Genomic DNA, 17934 nt, shown 5'->3' on the forward strand with positions numbered 1-17934 from the left:
CCCCGTGTAATCCGATATTGCGCGCGTGCATAGAAATTCTGGCGGATCATCGACGGAAATCTCCTTCATTTTTCCCACGCCCCGTTCTGTACTTATGTCATCGTTAATGAAAGGGAATTGCGCTTTATGTAATTCTTAAGTAAAACGAAGAATTGGAAAAAGCATATTGGCGTAAGTAGACTAAGTATCATATTATTACGTCGTAAAGTTATTCTCTCGTGCTGCAAAATACGGTCACTATTTTTTTCCCTTCCAAGTAGAAGTCTTTGTAAGTCTACTTCGCTGTTTTCGCACGGAATTTAGGTATAACCTTTTGTGCGGGAGGAATCCAATTTAAATCCTCGGAGATTTCCGCTCTCCAGACCTGATTGCCAGCTTACAAAATTTTCATCGCTTTCAAGAGCGTTGAAACTACACCGTGGCTACAGCGGAGGCTTAATTCGCCTTACGACCGTTAATCTTCCATCTGTATTGGCAAACGAGCGTGCAGGATACGTACATTCAGGACGCCGCCATGCGCGACGAGGTAGACCGTTATCGCAAATAAGACATCGAACGCTGCTCGTCATTGTTACGAGATGGAGATCCCGACGGTTAGCCCACGTTCAAGTCTTGGGAAACGCGGCCTTTTCAGGTGCGCGTTGCGAAATGTGCGTTCCCGGGCCTATCGTACGACGCGTCGCGCCGCGCGACGTGCACGCGAGCATCTCCAGGGATACGAGATCCCGAGAGAGACGAGGAGACGACGCGCGACGGTTGCTTGAAGAGCGTCTGATCACGCAGTCGCTTTAGGCGGATTTCATCTTCTTCTTATAAAAACAGCGGGACGCCGCTCCGTCCTGCTGTTTGCGTGTGCGTCCAATTTATCTTTTCCCATGTGTCATCATACTTAACCACCGGTCAGTTCACCTCTTCCGGAGAGGAGAGTCCGGAAGCGCGGCGATTTTGCAAGAGCCTTTATCTCTGGCGACGTCAGGCTTATCTGACGTTAATATTAAAGAAAATCTGCTTACCTCACCTCCGTAAGATCATCTCGATATTATTCTACGCAAGATAAAGATGAATATAAATCTTTCTCTCGGATGCGATAAAATCGATGTGTGTATTTAATTTTACAATAATATTTATTCAGATAGCACAAATAATTTAGATTTTTAGAGTTTTGTACAAATAGTATAAATTATCGCCTACATTAAACAAGAAAAATGACATGAAAATGGTTAGTTCAAAGAAGGAAAGTAAAGTGTAAGCCTGATAAGTCTGATCCTCGCGGAAGTATTACCGTTATAACATACTTATTTTTCCAACGCATCGAGTACCGGCGAGGCCTCCCACAGCTCGCATTACTTTTCCGTTCTCATTACGATCGTAACCATGATATCTCTATTACTATACAGTTCGGCATGATGTGCATCGGGAAATATTCATTTTGTTAAAGATAAAACGAATGGAAAAACTGCATTGTGCGTCATCGCCGATAATTGCCGGCTTGTAACCATTCAAAACGGGATCGAGAGTAACAGCGTGAACGACCGCAGCTATACGATCAGTGAGAATTAAAACGTAACTATTGTTGCGATTAACCGCACAATAGCGTCATATCCGTTCGCATAACGCGGGAGGTTTTATCTGCCGGTTTGGGGCGTGTTAAAATAGCTACGCAAACCCAGTTTTACGGCAAAGTAATTGACAATTAATGCGCGGGCTCTGCTTCCACACCGAGTGGAAAGCGAAAGGCCGAGCGAACCAGAGCGTGACCCCTTCGTGAGATCGGGTGCGTTATTCGCGGAAAAAAAAAGCGGCCTCTGAAATGGTATCGTACCGGTCTACACTGCACGCCTTTCCCGACCGGCCGTTTACCTTTATCTTACTTTTATCTCGCTGGTGCGAGCCATTTGCACGGGCATTTGTCATTAACTCCGTGGTGTTCGCGGCTTGGATTTTTTAAATCGCACTCGCGTTGCGCGAATGTTTTATGTATGGGAGATTTGCGTGCTCGATATAAAACCGGAAATATTACAGAAATATTTTTCTAATAAAAAATTTAAATAATGTAAGTAAAGTAATGTATTTAAAAAATTATTCTTTAACAAGAAATACCATCGGAAGAGAAATTCTCTAATTTATAATTTACTTCCGTAAAAATATAAGAATGCTCTCGCTGAAATTACGGATTCACGTTTTAATTTTTTATTCAAATCGAATTTACTTTAATCAATTCATGTACCAAGTAAAATGATACAAAGCTTGATAAGAAACCAAGCGGAATACAGCTTGGGTGATGGTCGAATTAGAACTAGAGTCGAGTTTCTTTAATACTTTTCCTCCGTACCGGTAATTCCGAGGAAAAATGGAAGAAGGAACGAAATCTTATAAATGTTGTAACTCTGTCAGTTATCACGTACGGCTTCGGAAGTACGTGTGTTCCAAGTTAATACACTTTACGGTCTCGCTTTCCGGAGGACAGTATTAAACGCGATTTTGCTTTACTTTGTGAAACGACAGCATGGTAACCTATCGGATAAATATCGCAGGTTTCTCTGTCCCCTTGTTAAAACTGCAAGCGCATAAAGCAAATTTCAATCCATTAATGCTAAAAGGCTACTCTAATGCATCTATCTTTCTGCCGATATAATGCACTTGCACCGTTTGAGCTGCAGAGCATGGCATTCGCAGTCAATGCATTCCGAGCGCATTAATTGGCGCACGGCGAGGCGAGGAGTTCGCCGGGTGTGTGGTCGCTACATCGTTATAACACCATAGTAACACCGTGAGAAGAAATTAACGGCGATAAAAAATCGTCGAAGGCTTGTTCGCATTGATGTCAAGATTGTAGCGGTTCTCGCAGACAGAACGGAACTCGAACTCCCGCTCCTTTAAATTGCGAAAGATCGTAGAAAGTGCATTCCTGCCGTTTGGAAATCGATTTTAACTCTACGTCAAGGTCGCCGGATGTAGGTAAGAAAAATCAGCATGTAGATGTAAAGAACTGGCTGTCAATATCGACACCTATATTTTGAGAATGAGGAAACGAAGAACGTTAAAGGAGAATTTCGTCATCGTAAATTAATTTAGTTTGATCAAGAATATGACGTGCATGTCGAACAGAATATTAAATTAAATCATAACGACTGTGTGATAACATCTGTCTCGTAAAAATAGAATGTTCTTATTTCACTGCTTAGATATACTTGTAAGATATAGTTATAGTAGTTTTAACTTATAAATCTGAATTATATATATAAAGACAGAGCTAGATTTTATATATAAATTTATAAAAGTCTAACTGTATTAATTAAAATTTACTAGTTCAGTGTATTATACAGCTAGTCAGCTAGTGTATTATACAGCTGTATCTATACAGCAGTTGAGAAAAATATACACGGTCATAAAAATCAAAGGCAATAGCTTTGCAAGTTCTCTCGCACTGCAATCAACTCGTAACCAGATTATGCAAAATAAAAAATTCTTGAATAATTTCGACTCGAATAAATCACATATAACGAAGAAAAATGGATATTCTCGCGTAAACTTCAACTGCATTTCACGTTAATGCACGGTTTGTCGAATCGTAGCAACAACATTACTGTCTTTCATCGTATATCTCGCGTGAAATCCTCCAAAAACTGAGTACCTAGTCTGAGACGGTTCCTTTCGGTTGGAAAATTCCTTCTGAATCTAATTCTTTATTTAATAACGCGAAATAGTCCAGAATATTTCCTTCGCATCCGTTATAATAAATTGAATTCACGGGGCAATCGGCAACAAAAAATGAGGAACTATTCAAACTGCACGCCGGTTTATAACGCTTTAACTTCATTCATCATGCCAGCCATGGAATGCATCAACTCCTTCGGGAGGCTTAGACAGCGACATTTATAATTAATTCATCCGCAAACCGGCTTGAAATTTAAATGCAACCGGGCTCTATCGATTTCTCGTACCGCAGCTGCTTCTGACCGCGAAGGTGGCAGCACCAAACGACACCAGCGCAATAATCGACAAATTGTTTTTATTTCCCACCTGTGACACCGTTTCTCAGATAAAAGAGAGAGAAATAAAGCGTGCCTCTAGCTATTTTTAAATAAGCAAGTCGTAAAAAATACAAAGAACTGAAGAACTTTATCTTGGAAAGATGAAGACAATGAGAAGTTATCCTACATAGACAGAGCTGAATATTATTTTTAGAATTTTTTAAATAAAAAACATGCTAAACAATCGACAGATTATAGAAACATATGGAGGGGTAAAAACCATAGTGATGTACGTCAAATTTTTTAAAATATTGACTCGTGTGCATAGATGCAATTTATATATTGTATAGATTGCATCTATGCACACGAGTCAATATCTTATTTGACTTACAGCCCACTATGTGGCTCTTATCCCTCCATATATACATTGCAATCCCATGAATACGTCTCGTCACGTACGATAATTATGAAATAAATATTACTTGCGAATAGCATTGGGTCCAGAAAATCATTCGAAATATACGAACATTTAATAGAAATTCGTAATTACAAATTATGGACGCGCGTAATTAACCGTATATGCTTGAAAAACGAATATCCAGGCGATTATTGTGCGAGGTAGAAGAAATATCGTTCTCGTGCAATTTTCGTACGGCCGGGGCTCGATCATATCGCGAGTTTATAATTACATCGAAATCGATGGGCGTCGATGGCTTTGCGCCAATTGAATTGCCGCGGCGATGCTGCGCGGACTAATTTCTAGGGGCCTCGTTATTAATGTGCGGCTATCGATTAAATGAAAATTCGATCGCCGTTCGAGTAAGAGCGGCACGCGTTTGCGCGACACGCCTTACTAAATATCGCGCATTCTTACCCGTTCTAAGGTTTTCCTCGACATGTGGCAGTAAGAAGGTCTAATATATGCAAAGTCAGCGCAATTCGTCCGCACCCCCGACGCTTAATAAATGAAGAGAAAGTGGCGTGTTTTTTACATTACAAATTTTCTGCCTAGCTTTTACTATTTTACATAACACAATTGTTCCTTCTTCTTATTATGCACAAAACTATAGTTGCGAGGGTGCTCGTTGTAACGCCATGCGTCACATTACCACTTCATATAATTTTCTTCATCATTTCCTTTGTTTATTTCCCTATTATAGCCTCGTTATACGCAGATGCTTGCGGAAGGTTTAATAAACAATATCATAACTGTATCTAAATTTACGTTGCAATTTCATAACCCGCGGCAGCCTCGGCCGTTACGTCAAACATTTGCGGTAATAATGGGGCAGTTAGCGATTTACTGCGTTACCCTCATGAATATTAACGTTTACTAACGACTCTGTAATATCCCGATATCCACGCGCGAAATTATATCGCGTCTTTTTCGTGCACCCGTCAAACTGTCAACGCGGCAACATCCTGGAAAGTCAAAATTAAATACCTGAGTAATTCGAAATTACAAGAATCGGGCCCGCGCGCGTTTCACGTACTTTACACAAAAGTGCACGCCGCACAAAAGATATCTGCGTATCACGGCAAATGCTCGTAAAAAGAGAAATTCTCCCTCCTTCATGGATTTCGCTATTACCGCGATTTAAAAATGAGAAAACAGCACGGAAACGATCCGCGAGATTATGATAGATTCACGACGCTTTCTATATCCTTCCTTTCTCTGCGCGATACGTTACACTTTTCTCGTGCTCATGTTTTAATAGTTAATTTGTCTTGATGCGAGATGAAATATGGGCCGCTCTACTTATATCTCGGATGTTGATAAATGCTATTTTTCGTCAAGCCGATTCTATCCCGCAGAAAGTAACATTTTGATGTCGTAAATGGAGATCTTTATTTCAAAGAGAGATCTTTATTTCAAATGCAGAAGTTTTTACTTTCTACTAACGTAATGTGTTATATCTCGCATTTATTAATAATGTATTTATTATTAAGAATATTTTAAGTAAGATACGTGTTGGATATAATATTATTAATAATTTGACTTTTTTATTGCAGAATTCTGGTAAATGACCTCATGGTCTGCCACGATGTCGTCAATATTACTATTGAATTGTAAGTATAATTTTCGATCTAAATTCACAAAATTTTTTATTCGACATGCGCGTACAAGTTTTAATTTATATTATTCAAACCATATAGGTGTTCTGACGGCGTGGCTGTTTGTCACCATAGGAGCGATTACCGTATCGGTAGATCGTGCTGACATTAAAACCGTAAGTATGACTAATATAAAAAGTTTCGCATAATTTCTGTTATAAGTTGTTATCGTTATTTATTGTTAATTATAAATAATACTACTACATTTTATCACCATAATATGGGTTACTCTTACACTTTCTTTCGCATCAACGTTTAATAACCAAGATATTAAAATGTCGAACAGAAAGTTATGACAATAGCATTCTTTGAAATCCTTTGTAACGAAAAATTGTCTTTAGGTATTTTAACTCATTCTAATATTAAATTTTCTTCATTCTTCTCTTTTCGCACCACGCTATCCGTTTTGTCGAATCTCGTTTTTTACATATCAATCAGTATTATACATATATTTTACATACATATATTACATTATATATCTATTTTTTTATTCTGTGTGTTCGTAATCTTATTATTTTATAATCTATCCACCTTGTGTTTCAATCATCTTGTTTTTACTACGGGTAGGCATCATAATAGTAGTTTTACTGGCGCCTTACCTTTTGCGAATACATTTTTTTCATGTTCTTTGTAATTACCTGAACGATTATACCAATCTTTTGTTACGCAATAAAGTTATTGTTATTAAATAAAGTTAGTATCTTATTAGCGCAATTTTATAGCATAGCCATAGCTAGTCATGTATTTTATTGCCTATCGAGTCATGAATTCTCTCCATTTTCATTTCATTGACGTTTTATGCGACAATCGGAAGTATGTGAGGATTCTGATTTACTGCTGTAGAAACGGAATAAGTTGGGAAATCGCTGATAGTTCGCTCTACCAAGGACGATTACCCTTGCTTTACGAGCGTCGCAGGGTGCACGCACGTTCGTCGATGGAATATTCCGAAACTTTAGATTTGATTTCGCACCGTTATTAGAAATGTTAGCGGGGTGTGAGTAAATTTCGTGGTTTATCGTCTCTGAACACACGGACGTGGAAAGTAATTCGGAAATAGCGTGCTGCCTAAGGCCTCGCACACTTATTTTCTGATTACACAGACCACCGCTTGCCGCCAATGGCGGAGAATAACAGTCTCACTTACGATTTTCTCGGACCTCGGTGAAACTGGAACAGGAACCATTCCATTAACCTCTCCAGGAAGTTCGAGTATCACATTACTATTGTTGTCGCCGCTATGGCGTGAACGAAAATTGTGTTTGATGCACCGTGTAGGGAATATACACGAAAGCTTTATAAGGCTATATAAAAAATTCTTCCATCGCGATATACCAGTCTAATCGATCATTATCTAACAATTTTTGTTACTGAATAAATAGAATTAAATAAATAAAGAGAATTAATTATATAAAAAAAGTATTTTTAAAATAAGATATATAATTATCCCGAAGTTAGGGCAGTAAGATTAATACGCGCAAATACTACTGATTTAATTATCCTCGATATTTAATTTTACAATGATTAGGCGCTTGATATATTCAATATATATATATTCCTGAATCTCTGTTTCGATAACTAAAGCTCAAGCTTTGATCCGCAGCCACCAACACGATCGTCGATGATCGCGAATGGCTGGCGACCTCTGACCAATTCCTACGAGGAAACGATCGGCACTAACGTGTCGCCGTCGAGCCACCTGGAGAAGAACGTCCAGGTGCATCCCGTCCTGAGCAAGTTTCAGGAGCACATGGCGACTTCGGAAAAGCTGAAGCCGTTGCGAAAGGGCAAGCCGCCGGTTCACGAATACAGTCCGCCGAGTATACTCGGTAGTTTCACGGTGTTCGGACACGCGGCGACAAAAGCGCGTGGCGAGATCAAGACGCCGGTTAAACACGTGGCCACGGAGACCCGGGAATATACGTTCCTGATACCACCGCCTAAGGACGCGTATCGTTTCGAGGTGAGCCAACACCGCAAGCCGGTCGTGCGCGACAGCGGTAGCTACTTGCCGAGACAGCCGCCGCAGGCAGCCTACGCGGCACAGAATGTCCATCAGCAACCACTGGATAGCGTACGCGCGGCGACCTATTTCATCAAGGGTATCCCAAGCAACCGTCCTTACGTCCCGCCGTTCGCCATGCAGGCGTTGCAGGCATCGCAAGCGTTGCAGCCACCCCGCCAACCGGAGAAACCGTTCGAATCCTTGAAAGTCGCTAATAGCGCGAAACCGTACTTCCAGCCGCCCGGCGCGGAGATCCCGGGTGACTTCGGCAAGCAGAAGATCAGCGGCAACGATGGCGATGTATACGACAGATACCAAGCGCAATCTCACAATTCGCAGGTACTAAATTCGGCGAGCAGCGGTAACTTCTACAGTCAAGTGAACCATCCCTCGAATCATTATAAGTCCACCTACGAGCGAGATCCTGCCTTCCTGGTGCACGAAAGTCACGAGATCAGTTACGTGACGCCACCCGGATCGTACAACCCGTACAGCTTCCGCCTTCGTTGCCGTACGAGACTCTGTTGCCACCCGCGGTCTACTCGCCCTCGTCAACGCCACCGTCTACCACCGCCGTCACGCGGAATCCCAGTAAATTCGGCCAGACTAACGACGCGGCTCGGGAGCACTATAATAAACGCCCGGATACGCGTAACAAGCACGAAAAAGGCGGACAAACCGAATTACCTAATCCCAGAACTACGAGCACTTATTACGTTTCGGAACATCAGGAACTTACACCCCCCACGTGGCCGAAGAGCAAATACACGTCCGACATCAATGAAGTTCTGCCGAAGGAGAATCCACCGAGCAAGTTCAGTCAAGAGGTCGTAAACCAGAATCAAATCACACAGGGTCCGAAGAACGTGTACCACAGACCGCAGAACTCCTTCGAGCCTGTTGAGGTTTACCCACCGACGCCGATACCGGATTACGAGACACCGGAGAGCGTCTCTCTCAAGCACTTTAACGAGCAACAGTTTCTGCTACAGCAACAATTGCTGCTGCGCGATCGACAGAGACTGGCGGAGCAGGAGCGTCAACAGAAACTAGAGATCGAACGGCAGCAGCAAGAGGAGCTGAAGAAACAGCAGGAACAGCTCAATCAACTTGCGCAACGGGAAAATGAGGAAGAAGAGGCAGCTAGACTTGCCGCGGAATCCGCGAAGAATCAGTCACAAGAGATCGTGAGGCTCCCGGCCAATATGCCATACACAATTCAATTGGCGCAATTCGAACCGCAGGTCACTACAGATGGCAATATTCTGGTGTCGGAACCTGGTATTTACAATGTTGAACAGCTGAGACTTCAGCCTCAGGTAATACCTCATTTTATAATTGATCGCCCTGCCGCTTTAATTAAATAATGAATAGCTAAACACCACGAAAATTAAACCAAAAAAAAGACGAGTAGATAAAATATTAAATCATAAAATTCTTTCAACAAAAATTTAATAATATTATTTGAAGTACATTATTTGAAGTAAATTAATACAATCTAACTGTATGTTTAATAACTCATTATCTATTATAAATAGCTATTTCTTTCCTACAAAGTATAAAAAAACGATTCTAAACTGTCTGTCGTAGGTACCCCAGATCCCAGAAAATCAGGTGAACCAGAATTATCAATACCAGCAGCATTACCAGAACAGCTATCAGGAGCAACAGGTCAATTACCGTGAGCCTCAAACCGAGACGCGACCGTACCGTCCGCAGAAACCGTCCCGCGATCCACAACGCCGCAAAAAGCCGACGACCGTTGCGCACGAACTCTCGCCGACGGAACCGCCGAGCCAGCCGCCGGAAACTGCCATTCCCTTGACCCTGTACGCAGAGGAAGTACCGATTCAGACGACGGTGGCACCGGAAGTGCAAACCGCGCCAACAGTGTCGACACAGAGATCCAGAACTCGTCGTCCGGCGGCGCCGGGTCGACGACGAAAGCCCGCGACAACCACGCAGGAACCCGTCACGACGTCTTACCCGGAGGAAGACTACCTCAAGTACAATAGAGAAGACGTGCAGCAGCACAATCAGCACGACTCTTCGCGAAGAAGACGAATAAAGCCCACCCAGGCAAGTTACAACGAGGAAGCGGTAACGGAGAAGAGAGGTAACGTCAGGAAACGACCAAGTCATCGAACGAAAGTGAGCCACGACGAGTCATACGACACGCAGATCGTCACGGAGAATGCGTACGCCTCCTTAAATTCTTACGGACAGACCACGGAGCCTGCGCCGGACTACAATGAGAATAACTACAATCAGAATAACTATAATCAGAATAACTACAATGAGAATAACTACAATCAGAATAACTACAATGAGAATAACCAATTCGCGACGAATCAGCCGAGCGTTTCATACGGAACAAGCCAGCCAATTAATCAATATTATGATTACTCTTCGCAGCAGAATGAGAGATACCAGGAGGATCAACGCAAGGACCATCGCGATGACAGCATCGTGCCAGAACAAGTGTCAGAATATCACACGGAGATCAACCGCGGCAAAATCGAGGATTATAACACCGATACTCGTCAGCAAAACGTGAACGTCGTCACTAGCATACCGCTGGAAGATCTCTACGTAAAGACCGACGGTAATTATTACGATCGCGCGACAACAGACGGCCCGACAACCACCACAACGACGACAACGACGACGACGACGACAACTACCCCGCAACCCGTAACGCAGGCTCCTCAGGTCGCCACTTCTACGTCCAAATCTCACAGGATTCGCCCATTAAGATACGGTAATGCTACCAGACCGCGTTTCAGCATCAAGGATTACAAGAGCCGCATGGATTACAAGAACAGACTATCTCAGAGTTCGACGACGGAGGTAGCACCGACGCCGTCCAGCGAAGCCTTGACGCGCGGTCCTCATACCAGACAGAGAACGTCGAGCTCGAAGAGTCAACAGGCTCAATTAACGGGCGATACCGTTCGAGAGACTACCGGCAGATACAAATACGTCTCCAGAGTAAACTATCGTACTACTACTACGTCGTCCCCTGCGACTGCGAGAGATCAAGAACGATACTCGGAGGAGGGCGTATCCTCTACGACCGAAAAGAATAAATTCGTGCCGAAGAGGCGACCGATCAGCGGCAACGTTTACCGAAGTAGAATTGCCTCTACTACGACCAGTCCCACACGATCTCAGCTCAGCGAGAACGTTCCGAATGTTCCGAGGCAGAGCTCGGTGCGACCCGAGAACGTGTACTCGTCATCGATACGTAGGCGGCCGGTCATGAAGAGCAGGCTGCACAAGGAGAACAACGCGGCAACGGCGTATCCGGACAGCAAGCGGCAGGAGGAGCCTACGGAGATGGCCGCCGAGGAAACCAGTTTCTACTCAACCGCCTCGTCGAACAGTCGTCTCGTGGGCAACGAGATCGTTAGCGAGAAGGGAGAAGCCGCGTCACTCGACAGCCATCCGGTGAAACTCGGCGTGCAGGAGAGCAAAAACCAAGGGGAGACTGTTTCGCAGAACGAGGAGACAAGAGCGGCGCCGACCGACGCGACCTTCGCTGAAGACGGCGGACGGATTTCGAGCGATGGGACCGAGCAAACGAGTCGAACCGAGAAGCCGGAAGCTTCCGCGACCGCCGGAAGCGAGGACGACGCGACGCGGGAGGGAGAGCCAGAAGCCACGGAGACCACGACGAAGTTCGACGTGCGATCCGACGAAGAGGAATTGTTCGCCAAGGCGTCGCAGAGCGTGGCGGACCTGACGAGCTCCGCCTCCGCTCTGTACGACAAGCCGGGCATGTTCAAGGCGGTCTCGCCGGAGAGCAGGCTCGTCTCGCCGCAGTTCAAGATCACCACGGACGAGCCGACGTTACCTATCGAGGCCTTCTTTCAAGAGCTCTCGAAAAAGAACTAACGACTCAGAGTAAATCATTCTGCCGCGAGCAAACTGTCATCAAATCGTAACACACGCGATCGACAATTCCGTGCTTCGAGGAGCAATGGGAGATCGTAAGGGGGCTTCCCATATGAGCTTCTTTCGAGAAGCAAAACATTCAGGATTTGTTTTCGGTAATAAATGGTTTCGTAGGAAAACTTACATTTCAAAAGAAAATAACATTCTGTCGGAAAAAGATCTACAGATTTCTCGAGGCATTCTATTACGCTAAACGTAGAAAGTTTCGAGAGACTGAAGGAACTTACATACTTTACATGTACCGTAGTCTTACGTACTTAATTTCGCTCCTAAATTATATCATCGCGCTGTCATTTACGTCGTAAAAAGTTAAAACACTGGGAGCGCATTGAGCGCTTCTAACATACGATCATCATTTCGACCATACTTTCCTATAGAACTATAGATATTAGAGAAACAAAGGGATAACGATTAAGCATAATTTGTCAAAGCAAGAAGGGTCTGAGAAAAAGCGCTGCTGCTTGATGAAACTCACGGTGGAGCAACCGCGCTTTTTCTCGTGCTGGGAAAGGAAGCTCGGCAGGACATTGCGTGTGCAATATCTGTAAAAAGTAAATTATACTCCTGCGGTAATATCATTCGTATACGTTCATTTTATATCTTTACGTTAGGTTATTGTAAAGAGGAAATACCAAAAGTAAAAATTTCGCGAATTAGGCAATATAGCGATATCATTGGGAACGCCTTATTAGTGTAAGCATGCGAATCATCCCATTGTGTATTTATTTAAGAGATCATTCCCTAAATCATTTCTCGTCGTTACTTTTCGCGACATCGGAATAAAGAAGCTAACGAGATTATTGTAAATATGAATACGTAGGATAGAACTTTCAGTACTATCCCCTGGGCAGAAAATCGTTTTCGAATTTTATAAGAAGAAAAAGCAAAGATATTTTAAAGTTATTAGGGAATTTAGCAAAAATTATTGTTATAAGTGTAGTACGATTCTTCTAATTTTGTAAAAGCCTCGTATTTTTTAGGGATTAGAAACAAGTTTGAAAAAACTGTCTACTGAACTGAATTATTACGATTGAATTATTACAAACAGAAATTTTTTATCAAGATTTATACTGCCTAATCCTGTATTTATAAGTACTTTGTATACCGATATATGTATATTAACTTAATATTTTTATATTTGATTAAAATTTAAGAAATACGCACTATAATTATTATATTTTTCTAAGTAATATAACTTTACCAATCAATTAATAAAAATCAATTAATAAGAATAAAATTCATATGCAGAGAAAAATCAAATCTTAAACAAAAAATATATATATTTGGAAGCATATATATTATATAACACGAGCACGTTTAACGATACGATCGATATGTTCATTGTTCTTACATTATTTATATGTAGCCATATATATAATCGTTTTATATTGTAAATAAATATATCGGATTATTTAGATAAAATGCAGCGGAACGTAATAAAGAGCACAAAGGCACCCTAAAACTTACCTCAATCGACGCTTGGAAATTAAGGGACACTTCAAGCTACAAAGGACCAAGCGCACATTAATAAGACAACATCGTTTGAAACATCGTAATCACCATTTGATTTAATAATTCGTTTAATATCGTTCAACTCTATATTTGAGTTACGGCGAATGGTTACATACGTATAATCGTCAACAAGTAAAATACTATTTCGGGATATCTCCTTTACAACGCAAGAGTAAAATCTCCTAAAGCACAGCGATCTCTCTGTGAAACTTTTAAAGAGACAAGTTGGAAGATGGATTTGTAAAGATACGAATACTCTCTTACGCGATGGTAAGTATCTGGATTTTTATCGTATCAGAAGCAGAGTCTACCAATTTTGTCCAACTCTTCCCTACCCCCCAAAAAAACAAACTTATTCTAAAGAAAGCAATTAAAAACTAACAAGAAATATTAATGTACAGTACAATTTGTACTCACAATACCTTGTGATATATACGCGTTCAAAGGCGCGGAAAGGATCCAAGTACAGAATAGGCCCTGCGAAACTAGCGTTCTAGGTACGGTCTGTTACTCGAGTGTACTCTAGGAGTAATTAGCGGACGAGACAGTATGTTTACCTCGTCTCGATACTCTTAGAAGTTACTGCTCTTTCCCTAGAAATCAAGTTACACATCTCTCCCTTCGTTTTAATTAATACATTACGTACGGGCCTTACTTCAAATGTAGCCTAATTTAGAATTATGCACAGCCGTTATCTCACATTTATATACCGACGATACGCATACTTACGTACTCACACGTACATGTTATATGTATGTATTATGCCTACGGTATGTAATTTATGCTGGCCGAAGTTTTGTGTATATCGTAAAAACTCCATATAATTGACAGTTAAAGTGTTTTACAGTAACTCGAGGTACATACAGTTCACGTATATACAACAGTATCAACTATAAGACGAAGTAGGCACATGCACACTAAAATATATGTATATATATGTAATATATTTACACCTGCTGCAGCTGCGCCGAGTGAGCAAAAGACATGGACGTCGCGGCTAATTTCGCACGCACATCGGCAATCGCATATCAAAGCTGAAGATTCGCACACTTAACGATAAAAGGAGACGATATCAGCCGACAAAACTGCGAAAATTTAATATATTAGAATATTAGAATATTAGATAAATTAGTTGTTAAATAATTTAGCCACATTCCGAAAAATATTAACTTGAGCTGCACTGCAAATCTACAAATATCGGCAACATATCTCGACTCACAAAAAGTTAGTATCGACAAAAATGGAATGACCACTATTTTCGAACGACAGTGACTCAAAAAATTAATCAATAGCGATATTATCCGAAACGATGTTATCATTATCCACTAACGTTGATAGAAAATCATTCGTCATGATTTACATGATTTATATGCGATGACTGGCTTTCGAATGCATAGCGCGAATCGCCGCGTCATATATAACACACTTACTCACGTGATTATTTTAACAAAAATACGTGCATGTAATCGTAAGTAAAAAAAAAACGAATGTAAAAGCGCATCACTCATTTGAGAAAAGTTAGGATATTAGTCGCTTTAAAAGTTCGTCGTATCGTCTCCGTGTCTTTGTCTCTGGGAAGAGCCATTAATATTCTAAGAGGCGGAGACAAAAGTGAACCAAGCCAACGCGTGAAACGCGGAACTTAAAGGCACCTTTAAAGATTATGTGCTTGAAAGATTAATTATTACAACCAGGAAAATGGGATTTTTATATGGAGAATGCGACTGCAAGGTAGTTATAGATATATATTTTTTTTCAAAGGGACGAATGCGGTTCTTACATTTATTATCTTTTTATCAGAGGACTACCATCTATATCAGGCTGGTTTTGCTAAACGATGCCTTCATATGAAATTTCAATACCTCATTCTGTTCTCGTAGAATGTAAAAAATAAAATGAAATGAATATCGTTGATTGGAGAATGTAAATTTTATTTTCCCAACATTTTATTTCAATAACTCGCGGCAGTGTTCTGTACACAATTGTCGCGGAATATTATTGTCCGAATTGTACGGTATACAATCCGGCGTATTTATTATGTTTTCGCGTATGTACGCCTTCGAAACAAACGTGTATCGGTTTTTAAATTAAACCGCTTAGAGTTTACATATCGCCAATAATACTGTTGATAGGAATATTTAATTTATTTAATTATATTTTTTCATACGGTTGTGTCTTAAAAAAAAGGATGACAGCGAATAGCTTAATTAGCTGGTGACACCGTTATATATGAGGGGCAAGCATATATACAGACCAGACGATACACATCTTACATTTCGGCATTACAGGAAGAATTTAAAAATAAAATTCGTCCAGAGTGTACGACTAGTCCTTTTATAATAATACGTTCAGTCTATAGTGTCCTGAATACAACTTTCATCTAGTCGAGATGTCTACGTGATGCGTTCATACGACACTGTGTACACACCATGCATCGTTTCGTACTTTAGTAAAAATATAAAAAAGGTAACGTCTCGTGAGAATAAAAAGATAGTTTAAAACGTATTAGAAAAAAAAATTGCAGTGCCTCATATATATAAATACAGATATAATATATATATATATGTATATTTATATATGTATATGATTTATGGAAATATTTCGTACGTTTAATTTTTTTAGACAGTGGTACGTGTTATGTAGCTCAAGCTGATATCGATATTTTACTATCTACGCCTATTAACGATTAACCAATCGGCCTGTCCGATCACAATACGTTTCGCGTTCGAGTGCATTAATCTTTGTTACATCACGGGGAGATTTGCAAGTCATGACACTCATAACTTGTATACAGCACCGGTAATGCATTTCTCCGATTGAAGCGAAAAACGCAACGTCGTCTCGCAAACTTAGGCACGATCATGATGGAATGATATATTTTATTATACATTATATAAAATTGTGTATAATTCAACACGATAAAATATTTAATATTATGTAATTACATACAATTGAAGATAATACAGTGCTGAATTAGTTGATCAATAATAAAATAAACTAAGAGAGCAATGTACAATTTTACATTAACATCCAAAATTTATATTTCTATAACATTTATAGATCTCATTTTGGATTTAGGACATAATATGCTTGTCATAATATATATGATATCCTTCTTTATTTGAAATCTAGAATTCTTAAACATACATCATTAAACGTATTAAAACTATTAAATTTTTAATTTCTAATAACTTTCTTGCTCTCTTTATCTACCACTTTGTTAACGTCCAATAAATTTTTTTCTTTAACGTTCTCATCTGCCAAACTGTACTTACTTAATCTAGTAGCGCACATTAAAGTGAATCTCTTACCTCGACAATCGTCGCTTTTTCACACGTCATCGCTTCGATCGTGTAAATGGCTCTTCGCGAAGGGGATTAACAAGGGACGATCGATCGGCCGATTGGTTAACGCGATGCACTTATAACACTTTCAAGCGGGTCTCCCTATGCTACGACCCTTTTTAGAATTTCCATATGTGGCTTTGAGACGTTGGTCCACTTAGTTTAATACATTATTATCACCTTTTATTAATGTACGATGCCGCGTGCGTCGCGTTTGCGAGCGCACGCGAACAGGTTGAAGTCTAGAGTAACATTGATCTCTCGCTACGATCGCAAATGGATGATAGCCGGGAATCGAAAACCGATATTAATTCCGGGTGGCGGTTTGTAAATCCTTTCCTAGTTGCATCGCAAAACTTTTAATCGTATCACCACGAAATGCATAAATCACAAAGGGAGAATATAATCCGATACATTAATCGCATTAGCAGGGGTATTTTACAATTCGAGAGAGTTGCTCAATAACGGTCACGCTCTCGTTATTTAAAATAATATAAATTACAAATATATGCACTTGGATATTTGATCTTAATATCCACATCGGACAGTATATCCGATTCACATGATGTATATTTAATTATCCAGGGGAATTATTATGAATTTTCCATTGGCAAAAGAAATCATTTGTCGATGCCTCTGAATTCTACTTGTTAAAGTTTATCTGGTTCAATATATCCCAAATTAAAACGTGCATTGCCATTGCGATTTACATCAAATCACTTCTATTATACGGTTAATTCAAATGAGAGCGAGTGAGGTAAGAACGCGCCGATGTGTCACGGAGTAGCATCGATTTTCCGATTCCCACAGATGGATGACACCAAAACACGAGTCGTTTTCTCGGCGGGTGTCGCCGTCGATATAGCGTTCGTTGTTCCCGCTTGAAATGAATTCGTCGCACCTTAATTCGTCGGAAGTTCATTAATTACGCCTATCCGATTTCCAGAAGAACGATCTACGATATATAATCGTCCTCCTTACGTCGCCGGGTCCCCGTCGTACCCAGTGACGCCTTGTGCCGGGACGG

At 40.8% G+C, this 17934-nt stretch overlaps 1 protein-coding gene across 1 annotated transcript; it reads left to right on the forward strand.

The window, feature by feature from the left end:
* The first annotated feature begins 5827 nt into the window (after window positions 1-5827).
* LOC139773604 (uncharacterized) lies at window positions 5828-12312 on the forward strand. Its single transcript, XM_071708159.1, is given in 4 exon segments — window positions 5828-6205; window positions 7693-8590; window positions 8593-9413; window positions 9685-12312. Coding segments are annotated over 4 exon segments (4233 nt in total). The 5' UTR covers window positions 5828-5998; the 3' UTR covers window positions 11992-12312.
* The last annotated feature ends 5622 nt before the right edge of the window (window positions 12313-17934 follow it).

This window comes from Temnothorax nylanderi, unplaced genomic scaffold (genome assembly GCF_030848795.1).
Source record: "Temnothorax nylanderi isolate EJ_2023f unplaced genomic scaffold, tnyl_v1.0 TNYL_tig0064_pilon, whole genome shotgun sequence".
NCBI classification, from domain to species: Eukaryota; Metazoa; Arthropoda; class Insecta; order Hymenoptera; family Formicidae; genus Temnothorax; species Temnothorax nylanderi.